The sequence below is a fragment of the Tiliqua scincoides genome, chromosome 8, assembly GCF_035046505.1.
Source record: "Tiliqua scincoides isolate rTilSci1 chromosome 8, rTilSci1.hap2, whole genome shotgun sequence".
Taxonomy (NCBI): Eukaryota; Metazoa; Chordata; class Lepidosauria; order Squamata; family Scincidae; genus Tiliqua; species Tiliqua scincoides.
In genome coordinates, this window is record NC_089828.1 from 39,612,347 (window position 1) to 39,629,069 (window position 16,723).

The window sequence follows — 16,723 nt, forward strand, 5'->3', positions numbered from 1 at the left end:
TTTGATAGGCAAGGACTGACACAATGAGTTAGCCAGCTGTGTTACATAGCAACAGCTGTGTAGAGCATATGCCAAAGACTTTCAGAGAGCTATCCTATGGTCTGCTGATGCCAGTACAATGTGATTTTGGGAACAAATGGAACCAGATATGAAAGGGGTTCATTCATACCCATTTTCATTCATTCTGAGAACAGATGCACCCTGGCAATGAATGGGGGGTTCCATTTAATTTAGAGTTTTAAAAAAGATAAAATGTCACTCATGTGTCACAGTCGCTCTTTGCAGGATGTCCTCGATGCAGCCACCTTCTTGTGGTGGCCATTTTATTACCCATAAGCCTCATGCAATGCTGCCTCCTGATGTATGGATCATTAACATGGCCCCAGTAAGGAGATGGCTGCAAGGAAAGACAGATTTCACAGCCCTACGTTGGTTGGTTGGCAACCTTGTCTCAAAAGACTATGGTATAAGCCTACAGCACCTGGTATTCCTAGGCAGTCTCCCATCCAAGTACTAACCAGGCCTGATTCTGCTTAGCTTCTGAGATCAGACGCTGCCAGTGTTACAAGTGTAGGCTCATGACTCAGTGCCATAGTTGTGAAGACAAACTGCATGAAGTTTGGTGAAAACTTGTACACCACCCTGAGATCCTTGGAAGAAGACTAACTTTAGTGTATCCCAAACTTCCCTGGGACAAAGGTTCAAGTTTTTGATAGAAAGGACCTGTTGTCCCTTTTACTGGGGAGGGACTACAACCAGTAACAAGTGAAGCCACAAATGTACAAGACTGGCCCAAGACCTCCTGGAGCGAAATGCTAAGTGCTGCCCTCTTCCCAATGATGCGCCAGCCTCTGCTCCTCCCACCGCTGAGCACTCTCCTCCCTTCCACATTTCCCTTTCTGTCCCCCTCTTCCTTTTCCAGTTCAGGGAGTGGAAGGAGAAAGAGGAACAGTGGAGGCATTTAGGTCAACAGAGATGGGCCTTCCCCCACCCATCTGCTGCCTGAGGTGATAGTTTCAGTTGGCCTAATTGATAGGCCAGCACTAACTACACTCATACAACAGCAAATCCTGGTAGTTTATTACAGGAACCTTGTGACAGGAAACAACAGTACAAGGGCAAAATCATCTTTTGCATGCCTGGCCAGTAACAGTCATGGCAGAAGCAAAGGAAAGGTAATCAGAAACCCACACAGCACATTCCACAAACAGAGCAGGTAGAGTTGTTTAAGGGCAGAGGAGACCTTCCACTTGTTCAGGGTGGTACAGTTGGGGGGGGGCGTGAATTTCATTGGTAGGGACATTAGAACAAGATATGAGGGCATCAAGGTTCAGAGTGTGGTACATACTTTTGGAGTACACAGAGCTCTTCCTCAGATTTGTTATGGATTTTTTTGTTGTACATTTTAAGAGGGAAAACTGTGTTCCTAGCATTGGATATCTCGCTGCACTTTCTTTTTGTTTCCAAATGGAAGCTCTTTCTGAATGCATTGGTGAGAGCAGGGCCTTGTGCCAACAGTCTCAATTTCCTCTGTGGCATTCTAGGAGAGAGAATTGGAATTGGAAAGGGCTGCTCTTTGTACAAGGCTGTACAAGGCAAGCAATCAAAACAGTGAGGGTCTTAGTTACAGTATCACAGGCATGTCTTATTGTATAAGGAGGACCAGAGAATTGCTGGGAGCGCCTATGAATTAAGGAAATCAGCCATGATCTCTCTCTCTCTCTCTCTCTCTCTCTCTCTCTTTTTCTGCTAATGCAGTGGAATCCCTGGTGGTGGGCAGGTGGGTCATGGCTTTTGCCTATCCACCAGCATCCACATTGCACTCGGCACACACATTGATAGCCTGGTGGGGGCAAAATGGGGTTCAGCCACCTCCAGATGCTGCTGTCATTTTGGAAGGATGCATGTCCTTTGCATTTTAAAACATGCAATCAAAATTCAGCTCCAATGCAAATAAAATTCCATGTCATGAACAAATGGATTGTGCAACCTTGCACACAGGTTATGCAAGTCAAGCATTTGCTTGATTTGCTTAAATGTGACTTCGTTCAGTACTGTCTCCAGCTTCTGACAGTTCAGAAGGCATTGTCCAAAGCACTTTAAAGCATATCTTTCCATAAGGGCTCAAAACTTGTGGCCTTGTGGCCCAGTCCTATTCTCCTCCCCCCACTGGTGCAGCCACACTGCAAACAAGCAAGCATGCTGTACCCAGTGGAGGGGGGGACTGGAAGGCTTCAGAAGGGAAAGGGGATTTAAATCCCTTTAGCCTTCTGTAAGCCTCCCGCTCCACAATGGGTCTCCTCAAACGTGCGCCAGCTCTACAACAGTAGAATGCAGTTGGGAGCTGCCATTTTGGGAGTGCTGCTGCAAAGAGGTGGCAGTCCTCCCTGTCCATTAGTAGACCTCCCTGGAGCCTCCAGAACAGGTCAGGCAGTGGAGGAGGTGGGAAGAGAGCAAAAATGGGTGGGAGGGGGAAGGTTGTGGGAGGGGGTGAATCCAGTGGCAATGGCATACGCCAGATCTTATCACCTCTTTTTCAAGCCTCCCCATATCCTTTCACTCTTAGCTGGCTCAAGTCTGAGGATTCACCCCCTCCCTCAACCTCCCTACTCCCTGTATTCACCTCTGTACTTCACTTGCCCTAGACAGGACAGGATCCAAATAATTCCACAACTGAGCTGTCATGTAGATGTGATTTGCAGCGCATTTGCAACACTTGGAACCAGAACAAGCGCTGTCAGGGCTCATGGCACTGAACTCAGGTTTTCCAAACATGTCCCCCACTTAACATGGCAAACTTTCTTCTTTCTTTCTTTCTTTCTTTCTTTCTTTCTTTCTTTCTTTCTTTCTTTCTTTCTTTCTTTCTTTCTTTCTTTCTTTCTTTCTTTCTTTCTTTCTTTCTTTCTTTCTTTCTTTCTTTCTTTCACTGTCATGTCACCTAGAAATGGTTGATGCTAGAATGATTTCTGTCCATGTAATTTTTCTCATTAGCTGCCGTATTGACCAACTTATTGAAAAAGTGGTATATGAATGGGATTCAGTAAATTGTCATTTTGCCACTATAGAAAACCTCAACTGATGGATTGAGGGGAGAGGCTAAGATGCCCCTCCCACACGTTAATATTAGGAGTCTGGTGTTTGTCACAATCATTTGGCATTGATTTTCTTCCACAATGGCTTTGCTCAGTATTTCTGGTTCGCTAGTCACCTGAATGGTGCTAATGGAAAGGTGGAATAGAAATATCACAATAATAAAAATTGAATTTGTGAACATTAGTGAGTCTATCTTGCAAGGCTGTATGGAACCCTGTATGGAACACACTACCCAGCTCAGCTTCTCCTTACCTCCCCCCATCTGATCTGGGAGATGATTGGGTGGCAGGTTCTTCATGTGCGACCTGGGTCAGTTTCTCCGCCTCCTGCCTTCCTGTCCTGCAATGCTTCAGGGGGCAGGATCACCACCTGAGAGAACTTGGTCCTTGGCAGGAGTGGGAGGAAAATGTGCGTTTCTTCCTCCCTCCCCTTCCTAGCCACTAATGGGGGTTGTTTCCAGGGGCCCTCTAAACTAGAGCCCCTGGGAGGACCTTATTGGTTGTTGCAAAACTGTCAGCAGTTAAAATGTGTGCTTTTAAGCTTTGTAATGGTGACTCTGGTTTTTGAAAGTGCACTTTTTGACTGCAAATTCCATGACAGCCAATGGGGTGAACCTAAGGGGCCCATAGGAGGGGATGGGCTCCTACTGCATCCCCAAAGAGGCCTGCCATCTGACCCAAGCAGATATGTTAGCCAATTGTGTTAGCCACACCAGATACTTTTCGTTGTTTATTTTTAGGTGGGAAGGTGGGATAAAAACATCCAAAGAAATAGATATAGTAACATGTTTGCAGTTGGACCATCAGGCTAAAGTGAAGGCCTGGTCTTATTCAGGCAAGACAGAGGGATCTGCTGGAGCCCCTGTGGCTCCAAGCGTATAAATGCAAGGACAGGTATGTGAAAGAGGTCATCCTGACTGGCCTTTGTCCCCTCCCCACAGGTGGTTTCATGGCACAATCAGCCGAGCTGACGCCGAAGCCCTCCTGACTCTCTGCAAGGAAGGCAGTTACCTGGTACGGAACAGCGAGACCAGCCGCAATGACTACTCCCTCTCCCTCAGGTGAGGAGGCACCCCTGCCCCCGATTTCCCCCTCTTTTTTTGGTAGGTTTCCAAATTATGGTCTTGGCCATTTCTGGCCAGTGTGCAGAGCCAGGGGCTGGATCCTGACAAGTATTGGACACAATAATCCCTTATCCTGATTCAGTCCATTGCTCCATTTAGCCCAGTATTGTCTACTCCAAGTGGCAGTACAGTAGTTCTCCAGGGTTTCTGATGGATCCTTCCCAGCCCTACCTGTAGATGCTGCCACTGAGAGAACATGGGACTTTCTGCATGCACGCAGGAGCTCTGCCACCGAATTACCATCCCATGCCCTTACTGGTGGGTTAAGGGGTTCAACCTGGTACGTTTTGGTGGCTTGGTGTGTTTTGGGAGGTCAGTGGGTGGAGACCTGTGAATCAAGGTATGGTGTCAATATTTTTAAAAAAGTGTCCACTGTCCCCTCCGTTGAAGACCTTGTGGTTGAAAGGCAGTATACATGTTGAAATAAGTAACAAAAGTACACAGTTTATGCCATGGAATACCCAGTGCTGAACTGGAGGCACAAGTCCCATATGGGGAGGTAAAATAGCTGACAGCTGGCAACCTCACTGCCAGAAGAACATCAGAGACCTTAATAATAATAATAATAATAATAATAATAATAATAATAATAATAGTGTGTGCCTTTGAGCATGTCTAAAGTGTATTTTCCTCACTGCTGGACAGGCGTAGTCAGACCATCCTCCTAGAATTAAAAAGTGGTTTTGATCATAGATTCCCATGTAGATCTCCCCTGATTCTGCCTGGCCTCTTGTAGCTCTAATCTCCCTGCAGGAGCCAAGTTACATCCATGCTGCTGATCTCAGGTCATGCAAGATGGAAGAACAAAGGACAAAAGTGAGGAAACTGGGTTCCTTTGCGCCCTGAAGGCAGAGCTCAGAGCAAGTCAGCAAGCCTTCTCTCACCTGCTTGCACCAGTATAGGTATTTGATCATCAGCTCTGACACCAGAGCAAGAGAGCCAGCCAGAGAGATCCATGTCTCTGAACTGCACATCACTTTGATCAAATATTCATCACAGCTGCCTCTGGGCCACCATTGCCATAGCAATGGTGCAACATGTATAAGCAACATGTCTACAAATCCAGTCCTTTCATGTGGGTGGCATTGGCTCTGAGGCCATCATGATAAGATGCTTGGTGTAATGAGCTCAGCCTCAGGGAATCCTGTTACCAAAAAGGCTGTTTTGTTTAGGGGAATTAGTATATTAACCTTTTGGAAACTTTTGGGACCATAGGCTGGATAACAAGACAGCATAAAGCAAAGAGATCCCTTGCCTAGCTTAATGAGGAGACTGGGAGAAAGGTAACTTTCAAAGGATTATATTTTTATTGCAAAAACACACAAAGGTAAACATAATACACATGGAGAATTGTCTAGTACTTGTGTATAGTGTACCTAGCTAGTGGTGGCTGCATGTGCTATGTATTTGGGTGCATCTGAAAAGGAATCAGAAACGGATAGGGTGTAGGGAAGTATTTAGGGGTTCCATTAATCTGCTAAACCCAGTTGCTGACTAAAGATGGGGGAGAAGGGAGGAATAGATAGGGAAGAAGGAAGGGAGTTTAGACGCAAGATATATTTACCTGTCCGGGGGGGGCAGTTGGAGGAAGAGTCCCATGTAGGACCACTCCTGCAGGAGGGCAATCAGAGAGAGAGCGACATGTGCTCTGAGTTCTCTCTTATAAGAGTTGTCTTTGACCTGGAAGTTGACCTAAACTGACCGGAAGTATCCCAGAGCTGTGCACATGCTCAGTATACACCCAGGTGAAAGAAAGGTGGAAGGGTCCAGAAATCAGCTATCAGCAAAGCCTGACTCTGGGGGAGGGGCAGTCTGCATAAGGTGCTTAAGAGTACAACAAAAGAACAATAGACCTTTTCCTCTGGAGGTGCAGTCTTGTTTTGCATAATCAGGAGACATTCCTAGACTGGAGGAGGGGATGCAATCACAACTTGTGACCTTTACCAGGTTTTTGGAATTGGACTTGTTTGCTTGGCCTGTATGATATATACAAAATCACAACTTGGAAGGGAAAAAGGGGATTCCCGCTCAGCTGACTAGGTGATCTTGAGCTAGCCACTTTCTCTTAGCCTGGCTTATTTCACTGGATTACTGCTGTTGTGAGGATAAAAAGTTATGTGCTGAGAAAGGACAGAGTTTTAAAAATATAGTTTTAATAAATGTTGCAAGCCATGGATTTGGAGGATGTCTATGGCAGGGCCAGGCCATCCACAAGGCAAAACTAAAGCCTCAGGCAGCAGATTGAGGTGGAGAGTATCCATCTCTACCCCCCTACTTGCATCCATTGCTGGTCCTCCTCCTTTCATTCCCTGAATCAGAAAAGGAAGAGGGTGACAGAGAGGAAGAGAAAAAGTGGGAGGCAAGGGAGTCAGGTGAGGCAGAGCCTCCCCACGGTAGTCCTTCAAAAAGCGCTGCCACCACTGTGTGAGGTGTGCAAGCACTCAAAACCCATGTGCATAACCAAGGCTCAAGGTGATGCATCTAAACACCCCCCCCCCCCTTGGCTTGTTCTTCTAGTGCAAATTCCTGCTTCACACACCACAGCAGGGAGGAAGAAAAATAGAAAATCAACTGAATTAAAACCTTTAATGAAAAGGTCAAAGCTTCTTTGCACCCCTCCCCTTCCCCTCTGAGGTGTCAGGTGTTTTGATCACACCAGTACACATCCGGCTGCCATGATCTGGCCTTTCATCTCCTTCTTGCAGCCTTAGGCCTGTGGCATTTCAACAGCTGCTCCTACCACACACCAATCCTGGCCTCCTCCCTTCCTGAGCCACCAATCTTCTCTCTCTCTCTCTCTCTCTCTCTCTCTCTCTCTCTGGCATAGAAAGCCTCTGTCAGATAGCAGGAGATGCAAGATCCCTGGGCACAGAAGAATTCTGTGCCCAGCTCAGAATTATGTGGCTCATTATTACATAAACTCCCACTCTCCTTATTGACCAAGGCTGGTATCTGTTGCTGATAAAGCGATGTTGGTTGTGGTTTGAGAGGGGGAGGTGTTTTTTCAAACAAATGCCATATGAGCACATGTGCTCTAGAGCAGGGATATCAAACTCCTTTCATGCACAGAGCCGAAGTCAGCATTCATGATGTCTGCTGAGGGCTGGAAGTGACATCATTAAACAGGTGATGGCCAGAAATAAGCAGTTTGTTCTCAGATAGAAACTCATTTGCTGCAAATGATAGAGGAGAAAATATGCAAATCTTGTTCATATTTTCAAGATATGAGAGAGCCCAATTAGAACAGGGACAGGATAAATTGCTTCTAGGGGCACATTCGGCACACAGGCCTGATGTTTGACACTGCTGCTCTATAGCAGCGATTTTCAACCAGTGTGCTGATTTTCTGCAGGTGTGCTGTGGCAGTTTGGGAAAGGGTCATTTATTAATAAGGCCAATGGGAGATGTGAGCACCCCATCGGCAGTGTGGTGTGCCTTGCCAATTGTCAAAAAACTGATGGCGTGCCCTGAAAAGTTTAGTGCCATGAGATGAAAAAGGTTGAAAATTGCTGCTAGAGAGTAGCTACTCCCTGGTTTCATGTGTCTTCCTTGGGTCTCTTACATGTCTGAGGAGAGACAGATGCACCCCCTTATTAGTGCATATGCATATCAATGTATACACATAAAGACTAAAGTCCTATTTTGTAAAACATGGGTACCATACCAGGCACAGCACCTTCAGATGCTAACCACAAAGCCATACAGATATCTGCTAAAGCCCCTGCAGCTGACCATGCTTTGTGAATGACTGAACAGGGCTTAAGGCACCGGGTAATTTATAACTTTTAGGGTAAAATCCTAACCAACTTTCCAGCAATGTTGTAAGAGAACAAACATCCTGTTACCTTGAGGAGGCCTCAGTGACTGCCACCCAACTGCAGGATACAGCAAATGCCCCATTGGCACAGCTATGTCTGTGCGGGAAAGTTAGTTAGGATTTGGGCCTCAATCTTGCATACGGCAGCTGGCAAGGTTCATTTTGAACTGTAGAGCACATTGAGTGTGTGTGTGTGTGTGTGTGTGTGAAAGAGCGCGTGTGCTATAATAATAATAATAATAATAACAGTATTTATATACCGCTTTTCAATTTATATACCGCTATAATTTTTATGTCTGACTTTTTTTAGCAATTATATAACATTTTCTGAGGATGGAAAATGTATCACTTGCATTAGCTTGTTCAAATTCATACAATAAACCTGCCAGGTATGTTAAGTATCATTATCCCTGTCGGAAGACTGAGGCTTGCCTGAGATTTGCCAGCTTGTGAATTAATGGCAGGGACAACATTCAAAACTGGGGTGGTTCTGATTCACAGCTCAGTAATCATCTCTCTCCCCTGCTCCTTCAGTACACAGAACCTGGACAATATTATTTTCTATCTGACACTGAAATTTGGGCTGGTAATTTTCACTCAGATTTGCAAGCGCTCCTTGAATGCCTCTGGAAATCAGTGCAATAGGCTCTGCCAGGGGTTCTCAAACTTCTCAGGAGTAAACCTCAGGAAGCGGAGAAAAATGGCAATGACTTGATCCCCAAGATCGCACCACTGCAGGGGCAGGGGGGGGGGCTTTTAAAAAATACATCTTACTTACTGCTGGGATCTGGGTAGTGCGGAAGTGGGTTGGACATGAGTCACAATAGCTATTTTCACTTTGTGCAAGCTGTGGGGAGCCCTGCAGAGTGCTCTGGAGGGCTCCCCGCAGATCCTTGGGATCGCATCACTGCCTTCCCCCCCATTAAGGGGGCAGAGGCCAGGGCTCTCAGGCTGGGCATCGTAATGCCCCAGTTTGAAAAGCACTGGGCTCTGCCTTTGCTAAGCACTTTTCAGCTATTTTACGCTTTCCACCAAAATCCATGAACACTACACTCTTAGTTGCTATGAATATGAATCACATGCTGCAAACATGCATAGCTCTTGACACAGTCACAAGAATACAGTTGCCTGCTCTGAGAAACTTAGGGTGCAATCCAAACCAACTTTCCATCATCACTGACCTAGCCACAATGCAGCCCCAAGGTAAGGTAGCAAACATGCCCTTACCTTGAGGAGGCCTCCTTGACTACCTCCCCACAGCAGGATGCAATGCACACCGCATTGGCGCAGCTATGTCAGTGCTGGAAAGTTGGTTAGGATTGCGCCCTTAGAGTGAAAGTTTCTGCAATCCCAAGCAGACTTACCTGGGAGTAAGTCCCATTGATTATAATGAGACTTACTTCTGAGTAGACATGCATAGGATTTGGCTCTAAAAAACTTGGCGAGATGGGTATTTCTCTGTTAAATAAAATCAGAGGTATTGAGATGTTGGATGTTTTGCTTGGACAGCATGGGACACTCTGCCTCTCTGACTCCACCCTGTCTTTTGTCCTCAGAAGCAGCCAAGGATTCATGCACATGAAGTTCACCCGGACCAAGGAGAACAAGTATGTTTTGGGCCAAAACAGCGCTCCCTTTGACAGCATCCCAGAAGTCATCCATCACTACACAGCCCAAGAGTTACCCATCAAGGGTGCTGAGCACCTCTCCTTGCTTTACCCAGTTGCTGTTCAGACTTTGTAATGCAAACTGCAGCTGCTGACCATGAAGGAAAAAGAGGGGCAGTTTTTGATCCAAAGAGACTGTCTGGATGTGATGATTGTCTGGACTGCAGGAGAGGTCTAGCTGGGATAACTCACAGACAATCTTTTCCTGTTCCTTTGGGGTTCTCATTTTGATAGAGGGAAGCAAATGTTGCGCTCTCCTGTTTTCAAGCAATAATGGTACCAATTGGCTTCCAACGGCCAATCTGCCACCTGACACCCCCTTGCCAGGCTGTCATTCCTCATTTGCAACATCTCCAGAGGCAGGCAATGACTCTTATGGGGTTATCCACTCTTTCCCCTCAGCTCGCTGAAGAACTGAGGAAGCATTCTAGGATGCTCTGGCAGCTCTTTTCTTGCAAAGTTTATCCTGTCTGTTTGAACTGATGGAAGGGCAGAGCTTTTGCAAAGAGCTCCAGAATAAGCCAGGGGTTCAGACCTCATAGTGGGTTTGCGCAGATACTACCAGGTTGCCCTAGCAGCTCAGTTCTTGCAACGATGATATTCCTTTTTTCCATCTGTAGAGGAACTGGGTCTTGCAAGGAGGTTGGGAAGAGGCATTGAGGGCCCAATCCTATCCAATTTTCCAGTGCAGGTGTAGCCGTGCCAGTGGGGCATGCACTGCATCCTGTGGTGGGGAGGCTGTCACAGAGGCCTCCTCAAGGTATGGCAACATTTGTTCCCTTACCTCAGGGCTGCATTATGGCTGCACCATCATTGAAAAGATGGATAGGATTGGGCTCTTAGCCTTTCATAGTGTTACCAATCCTCCTCACATTTGAGGTTCCCCCTTCATTTGATCCTGATTTATTCCAGATTTCAAACTCCTGACCAAGTCCCCTCTCTCATACTGCCCTAGGGCATGCATATTCTGTTATCTGCACACATATCCTACCCTACAGATGTGCAGTCCACAGCTCCCCCCTCAGATAATCTGCTCAGCTTATCTTTCTGATCTGGATTTACAGAGCTCTTGTCCAATGCTCCAGATTGGGTCAACTTACCCCTTTCTCCCCATAGTTGCTATTTCCCCTTAGCTCTGTGTTCAGTTATCTGGGGACAGCCTGGCTAATCAAGATTGAACAGAGGGCAGTTTGTATAGTCTCCCCTGCACAATGCATAGTATCCCTCTTAATCAACCCTTGTTTTGCATAAAATACAACTGGGGTAGGGGGAAGAAGACAAGTCCTGGAAGTGCTGTTGATTTCCACCCAGAAGTGTCCACACTGGAGTAAAAAGTACCCAATCCAGCTTTTGTGTGAATTGGGTACAGAAGTATTTTCTTCTAAAAACACCAGAAGTATTTTTCCCTATCTATTTCTCCTCTCCCCCAATGTGTTGTTCTCATAATGCAAGGCAGCATCTGATGAAATGGAGCAGGGGTACACAATTTTGCAATACTGTGGTGGCAGAACATGCATTTTCTCTATTTAAGGGCCAAGTGAGCACCAGCCTGGCAAGCACAGCCATAAGCAGCTACTTTGAGCAGTGGCCAGAGGGGGCGGCAGACAGGCAAGAGTCCCTTGTGCCCTGCTCTTGTCCACTTCCTCTGGCCTGCTACCACTTTGCTTATATTTGCTTATATTTGCCCAAACCCCGGCCCTGGGGCCACTTGCGGCCCTCAGGGAGCCCCCAGTCTCCAATGAGCCTCTGGCCCTCCAGAGATTTGTTGGAGTCCGCACTGGCCCGACGCAACTGCTCTCAGCATGAGGACGACTGTTTGACCTCTCGCGTGAGCTGTGGGATGAGGGCTCCCTCCACTGCTTGTTGTTTCACGTCTGTGATGCAGTAGCAGCAGCAAAGGAAAGGCCAGCCTTGCTTTGTGCAAGGCCTTTTATAGAGCTTCATTCATTCATATAAGTTCATCTTTAATATATTCATTTATGTAAACTTATGTAAATTTATTCAAATTTTAAATGTAAATTAATTCTTCCCCCGCCCCGGCCCCCCGACACAGTGTCAGAGAAACGATGTGGCCCTCCTGCCAAAAACTTTGGACACCACTGATCTAACACAACAGTGCCCCTCACCATTACCACCCTGTCTTCTGCCCTCTGGTTTTTCAAAAGGCTGGCAAGATCCTGGGAGCTTCCACTTTCACGCCTAGACTTGTCCCATCCGGCCTGTTCTGAAGAAGCAGCAGGCAGAGCAGGAGGCAGAGGAAGTGGGCTGGGCCTCCACATCAGTACCAACCAAAGATGCACTGGCACCCAAGCCAGGGTGTCAAGTGCCACCTCAGTGGCAAACGACCTGCTGCTCCTTCCCTTCTAGCCTACTACTCTCCTCCACATTTCCTCTTCCACCTCATTCTCCCCTTCTTTTTAAAATTAAGGAAGTGGGAAGAGGAGAAGAGGGAGTGGCCAAGATGGGCAGGAGAGTGGTGGTTACTGACTGCCTGAGTCAATAACTCAGTTGGCCTCATGAATGGGTCAGCCTGCTAAGTGTGACATTGAACATATTATATGGCCCTCAGTGTGCACACGCACTTAACAGCAGTTATGGGGTGGGGTCAAGTTGGATCAGAGCCTTAGTGTGAGGGGAGGGAAGATTTTACACTTTGCTTTTGCCATCAACTCAATCTAGACCATCCTTGTTGAAAATGGAAGCTTCCATTGGCACTGCATGTGCCAGAGAAGAGGCAGAGGAGATCTGGGGCCACTTCATTCAGCATCAACCATGCAAGGACCTAATACAAATTTTGGGCTTGATTCTTCACTATCCCTGGCCTGATAGTTGTCTCCCTTCCCTTCTTCCAGCTGTTCTCGCCATCTTTGTCACATGTTTACTTGGACGTCTGTGTGTGGGACTGTTCCCTTCATGTGTCCTGTGCGCTGGTGCAGTGTTTCCTCCCTCTCACACATCATGATGATGTTGTGTTTGCATTAAACTCCACAGTTCACAACATTGTGACCTTGTTTCTTGTGTCTTTCATTGCCTAGAGCAGGGGTTCTGAACCCAGAGGTCCATGGTGGGCTTCAGGGGGTCCATTACCACGAATGGATGCAAGATCTATGGCCCGATTCTAACGAGTGCTAGCACTGGCAGAAAATGCATTCCACTGGTGCAGGCTGCTGCACAGCAGCAGTAAAACACTTTGCAGCAGCGCAAGCAGCTGGCATGCCACTAGGAAGGCCAAAGCCTACCTACACATGCCAACTGATGTTGGGCAGTCTGCTGGAGTGGGTAAGCTCAGTGTAGAGGGTGGAATGGGGCCAGGGAGGGGTGGAATGGGAAGGAGATGGGGTGGGGATGGGTTGATTAGGCCCAGGATGGGAATGGGTTCAGCGACACTGAATCCTAACCCCCTTCCCAGGGCTGATCCTCTTCCATGGAGCAATGCAGACTTGCACCAGTGATGTTGCTGGAGCAGGTCCAAGTTTCCCCATAGCGCTTGCTGAGGCTTACCCCAAGGAGACCTCCTGCAACTGCGAGTCCTCTGCAGGGTGCAGCAGAAGCCACACTGGCCTCACTGCATTGCTGCACAGGGGTTAGGTAGGATTGGGCTGTTAGGGAAGTTAATAAATCAATTAGATTGATTTTAAAAGCACTTTAATCAACTGAAAAGCTGGCCTGATTAATCAAACAACAGATTCCAAAGTATTAATTTTAATACTGATTTTTAAAATGCAGGTGACAATGCACCATCTTAGAAAAGGCATCCTCCTCCCCCACAGAATGCCTCTTCCAAACTGGTATCTACTGTGATATTAAGAATATAAGAACATAAGATATTCATACGTACCATCTTAGAGGAGGCATACCTCCTCTCGCACATAGGTGGGAATGCCTCTTCAAAGATGGTGGCTGATAAAACAGATGTGCAGATACTAACAAAGTACAGTCACTTTGGGAAGTAGATTTGAGAAGGGGATGCCATTTTCAATCGTCTAATCTCTGCCTATTGGTAAAATGTCTGACGGGGCTCAGGGGCAGGGGAAGAGGATGATAGAGTTCTATAAAACCATTGGGAATAACAGGCAGTTTAAGGCAAACAACAGGAAGACTTTCTGCAGACAGGTCATAACTGCTCAATGGAACTTGCTAGCACTGGATGCAGCCACAGCAACATTCCCCAAATAGGATTTTAGAAAATTAGATGAATATGAAGATATGGTACACTGGTGTCAATTGTAGCCTTGATGTGCAATGCTGCGACTTTCGTTTTCTCCTTTGCTGGGGATTAACAGCAGATTAGGGATATTCCCATCATGCCTTACTTGTGAACCTCCCTGAGGAATCTAATTGACTACCATTGGTAGGACAAATTCTGAGCTAACTGGACCACTGTTCTGACTGGAAACTCTTAGGAAAAAATGATGCCACAACTTCAAAACCTTTCTGTTTTCCCTATTTCTGCACATTCCCCAGGGAGAAATTGGGGTCAACCCACTTTTAGGAAGCAGAAGGGGAGGGCATTCATGCATGGATGCCGTGTCATGTGAATAGTTCTCAGGCCTCTTTGGGCATCTGAAACAAGTACTGCACAACTAGAGCCAGTGTGCAAGAGCAACATCATGTGCTGGACCATGTATGAAAGACAAAGTGGTGCCAATGCACTTCTTTCCATAAAACAGCAGCCATCTGTCTCACCTCTGTGTCTCTCTGCCCCCCTTCACCATGGCTCAATCCCAGTCTCATCTCCTGGAGGATACCTGTCTCCATAGAAACAAGAGATTCTGCCAATAGCATTTCCTGTCACTCCAAGGTGAAAAATGCAGAGATCAGAATTATGGCAGACCCAAGAGTGCCTTGACTGCAACCTCAAAAGCGATGGTACTTACTTTATGTCTGGCGGCTGGTATGCAGCTTCATGGTCTCTTCCCCCTGCCCCCACCAACCCTTCATAATCTGTTTGCCTGTTCCTCCTGGAAGGCAAAAGGGTGCCTACTAGATTCCTGCAAAGCCTCTGTGTTGTGATCGTAACTATGTTGGACAAGAGCAGAGGCCTTTAAGAATGCAAGGGAACTGAGTTATTGATCAAGAACCCCTAGTCCAAATCTTACCTCTGCCACACTGGACTCACTGGCTAGTTGTCAGCAAGCCAAACCTTCCCTTTCTCAGCCTTAGTCTCTCATCCAGTGGTGTCAGAAGGGGAGTGCAAGGGTGTGGACAGTACTGGGTGATGCAATCAGGGGTGTGTGTGACACCACTACTGGTCAAAATTGAGAACTCTTGGATTTTTGAATAGTTATTCAAAATACTTATATAATTTAATTTGATGCAGAATAATTTGATGCAGAATTCCATGCAGAATGCAATAAAACAAACCAAGTTGAAATATCTGTACAGGTGTGTGCCACTTAACAACCTTCCACTTAATGACAGACCGCATATATGATGGTGGTCAAAGCACAACAAAGAGGCAGTCAGGTCCCCATAGCCTGCAGCAGAGTGTCTGTTTACACAACAAAGAGGCTCTTAATCAAAGATGAGGCAATCTAGCTCCAATAGCCTGTGCAGCCAGTTAGTGTCTGGTAGGGAGTGTCTGTCTAGACAACAAAGGCACTAAATTGGGCGGAATGTTCACTTAAACCATTTTCGCACAACGTTGCATACACGCAACAGGGATCAAATGTGTACACATGTGTACAAATGTGTACCTGTGGATTGGGCAGAAATGGATTAATGATGGGAATTGGAGATTGTATCCCTGTTGTTAAGTGGCACACATGTGTTTCTGTCAAAAGCTATGGACAAATAACCAGAAAAAGTTATAACCAGAAAAGTTTTCTTAACTCAAAACTGACTTAAAAGAGCCAATGAGGTGCTGTTATGACACAGCAGGGAACCAATCAGGTGTTAGTATGAGACATTCACTCACTTGATGAATAAGAGTTCTAATATTAGATCTGATACATGGAAATAAGAGCTATCTTATTTCCATGTATCAGATCTAATATTAGAACTCTTATTCATCAAGTGAGTGAATGTCATCAAATTGGTCACTTTTTTTTGGTTACTGATTTGTTGGGTGACCTGTACTGTTATATAGTATTTAAATTGATAAAGTTAATGGGAGTGACACCAACCCTTGTGATGCCACTGCATTTAGGTTGTGTGCATGATGTTGTAATTTATTCAGTATGGTCTGGTATGGGACAAGATTCATCATGGGGGTGATGCAATGAGCTCTTGCAACAGGTGACACAAACTGTAATGAAACTCCTGCTCCCATCTGCAATATGGGGATACACATTAATATAGGGTGGCTATAAGGGTAAGAAGAAAATATGCATCAGACTTTGTATCAGGTGCAAACTTGGAAGTCACCACCATTAAAAAAATGATGGTCCAATCGTCGCCCCCCCTCCCAGGTCATTTGCAGAGGTCTCCTCTGGACAAAGGAACAATTGTTACCTCCTGGAAGGTAGGGTCCAGGAAGGGGGTCAGGATTCTGCTGCTCTTCCTGGATGCAATTCACCCATCACCTCCCCCGCCCCAGTTTTGCCCCCTCCCTGCCCCTGTTTCACCCTTCCTCACCCCCTCCTGTCTCTCCTGCTGACCTGCTCTAGCAAGTGGCAGGAGATGTGATGTTGCAGGTGGGAAGGTACAGGTCTTCTAGACAGTGCTCCTGGCAGCATACTGTCAAAGCACCTTTTATGACTGGCACTGACTGCTTTATAGCCATCAGCACCAATGGATTGACATAATAAGGTAAGTATAGGATTGGGCTTGGAGTTATGTTCCGGTTCAATATTACCCAATAGTACTGTTTTATTCTCTGATCCAGTTCTGGTTCAGACCCTAAACTTTAAAACATAGTTTGGTAACTCGTTCAGGCACTTGGATACATTTCATGAAGAACAAAATTGAATTATTTTGCTTATAATGTAACGCTACAAAATAAATACATTAATGTGGGAAAACATATTCAGTATTTTTTTAAATTGTTGAATTAAGATTTTTTTTTAAGTTTGTAAACAAAAC

The 16,723-nt window shown here is 46.1% G+C and overlaps 1 protein-coding gene across 1 annotated transcript in view; it reads left to right on the plus strand.

Annotated features, from left to right (window-relative positions):
• Positions 1-12,683, plus strand: part of SHD (Src homology 2 domain containing transforming protein D) — a 38,721-nt gene extending 26,038 nt beyond the window's left edge. The window contains exons 6-7 of the mRNA XM_066635583.1: positions 4,034-4,153; positions 9,590-12,683. Coding sequence (XP_066491680.1) covers positions 4,034-4,153; positions 9,590-9,776 — 307 coding nt within the window. The 3' untranslated portion in view covers positions 9,777-12,683. The remainder of the gene's footprint in view (positions 1-4,033; positions 4,154-9,589) is intronic.
• The last annotated feature ends 4,040 nt before the right edge of the window (positions 12,684-16,723 follow it).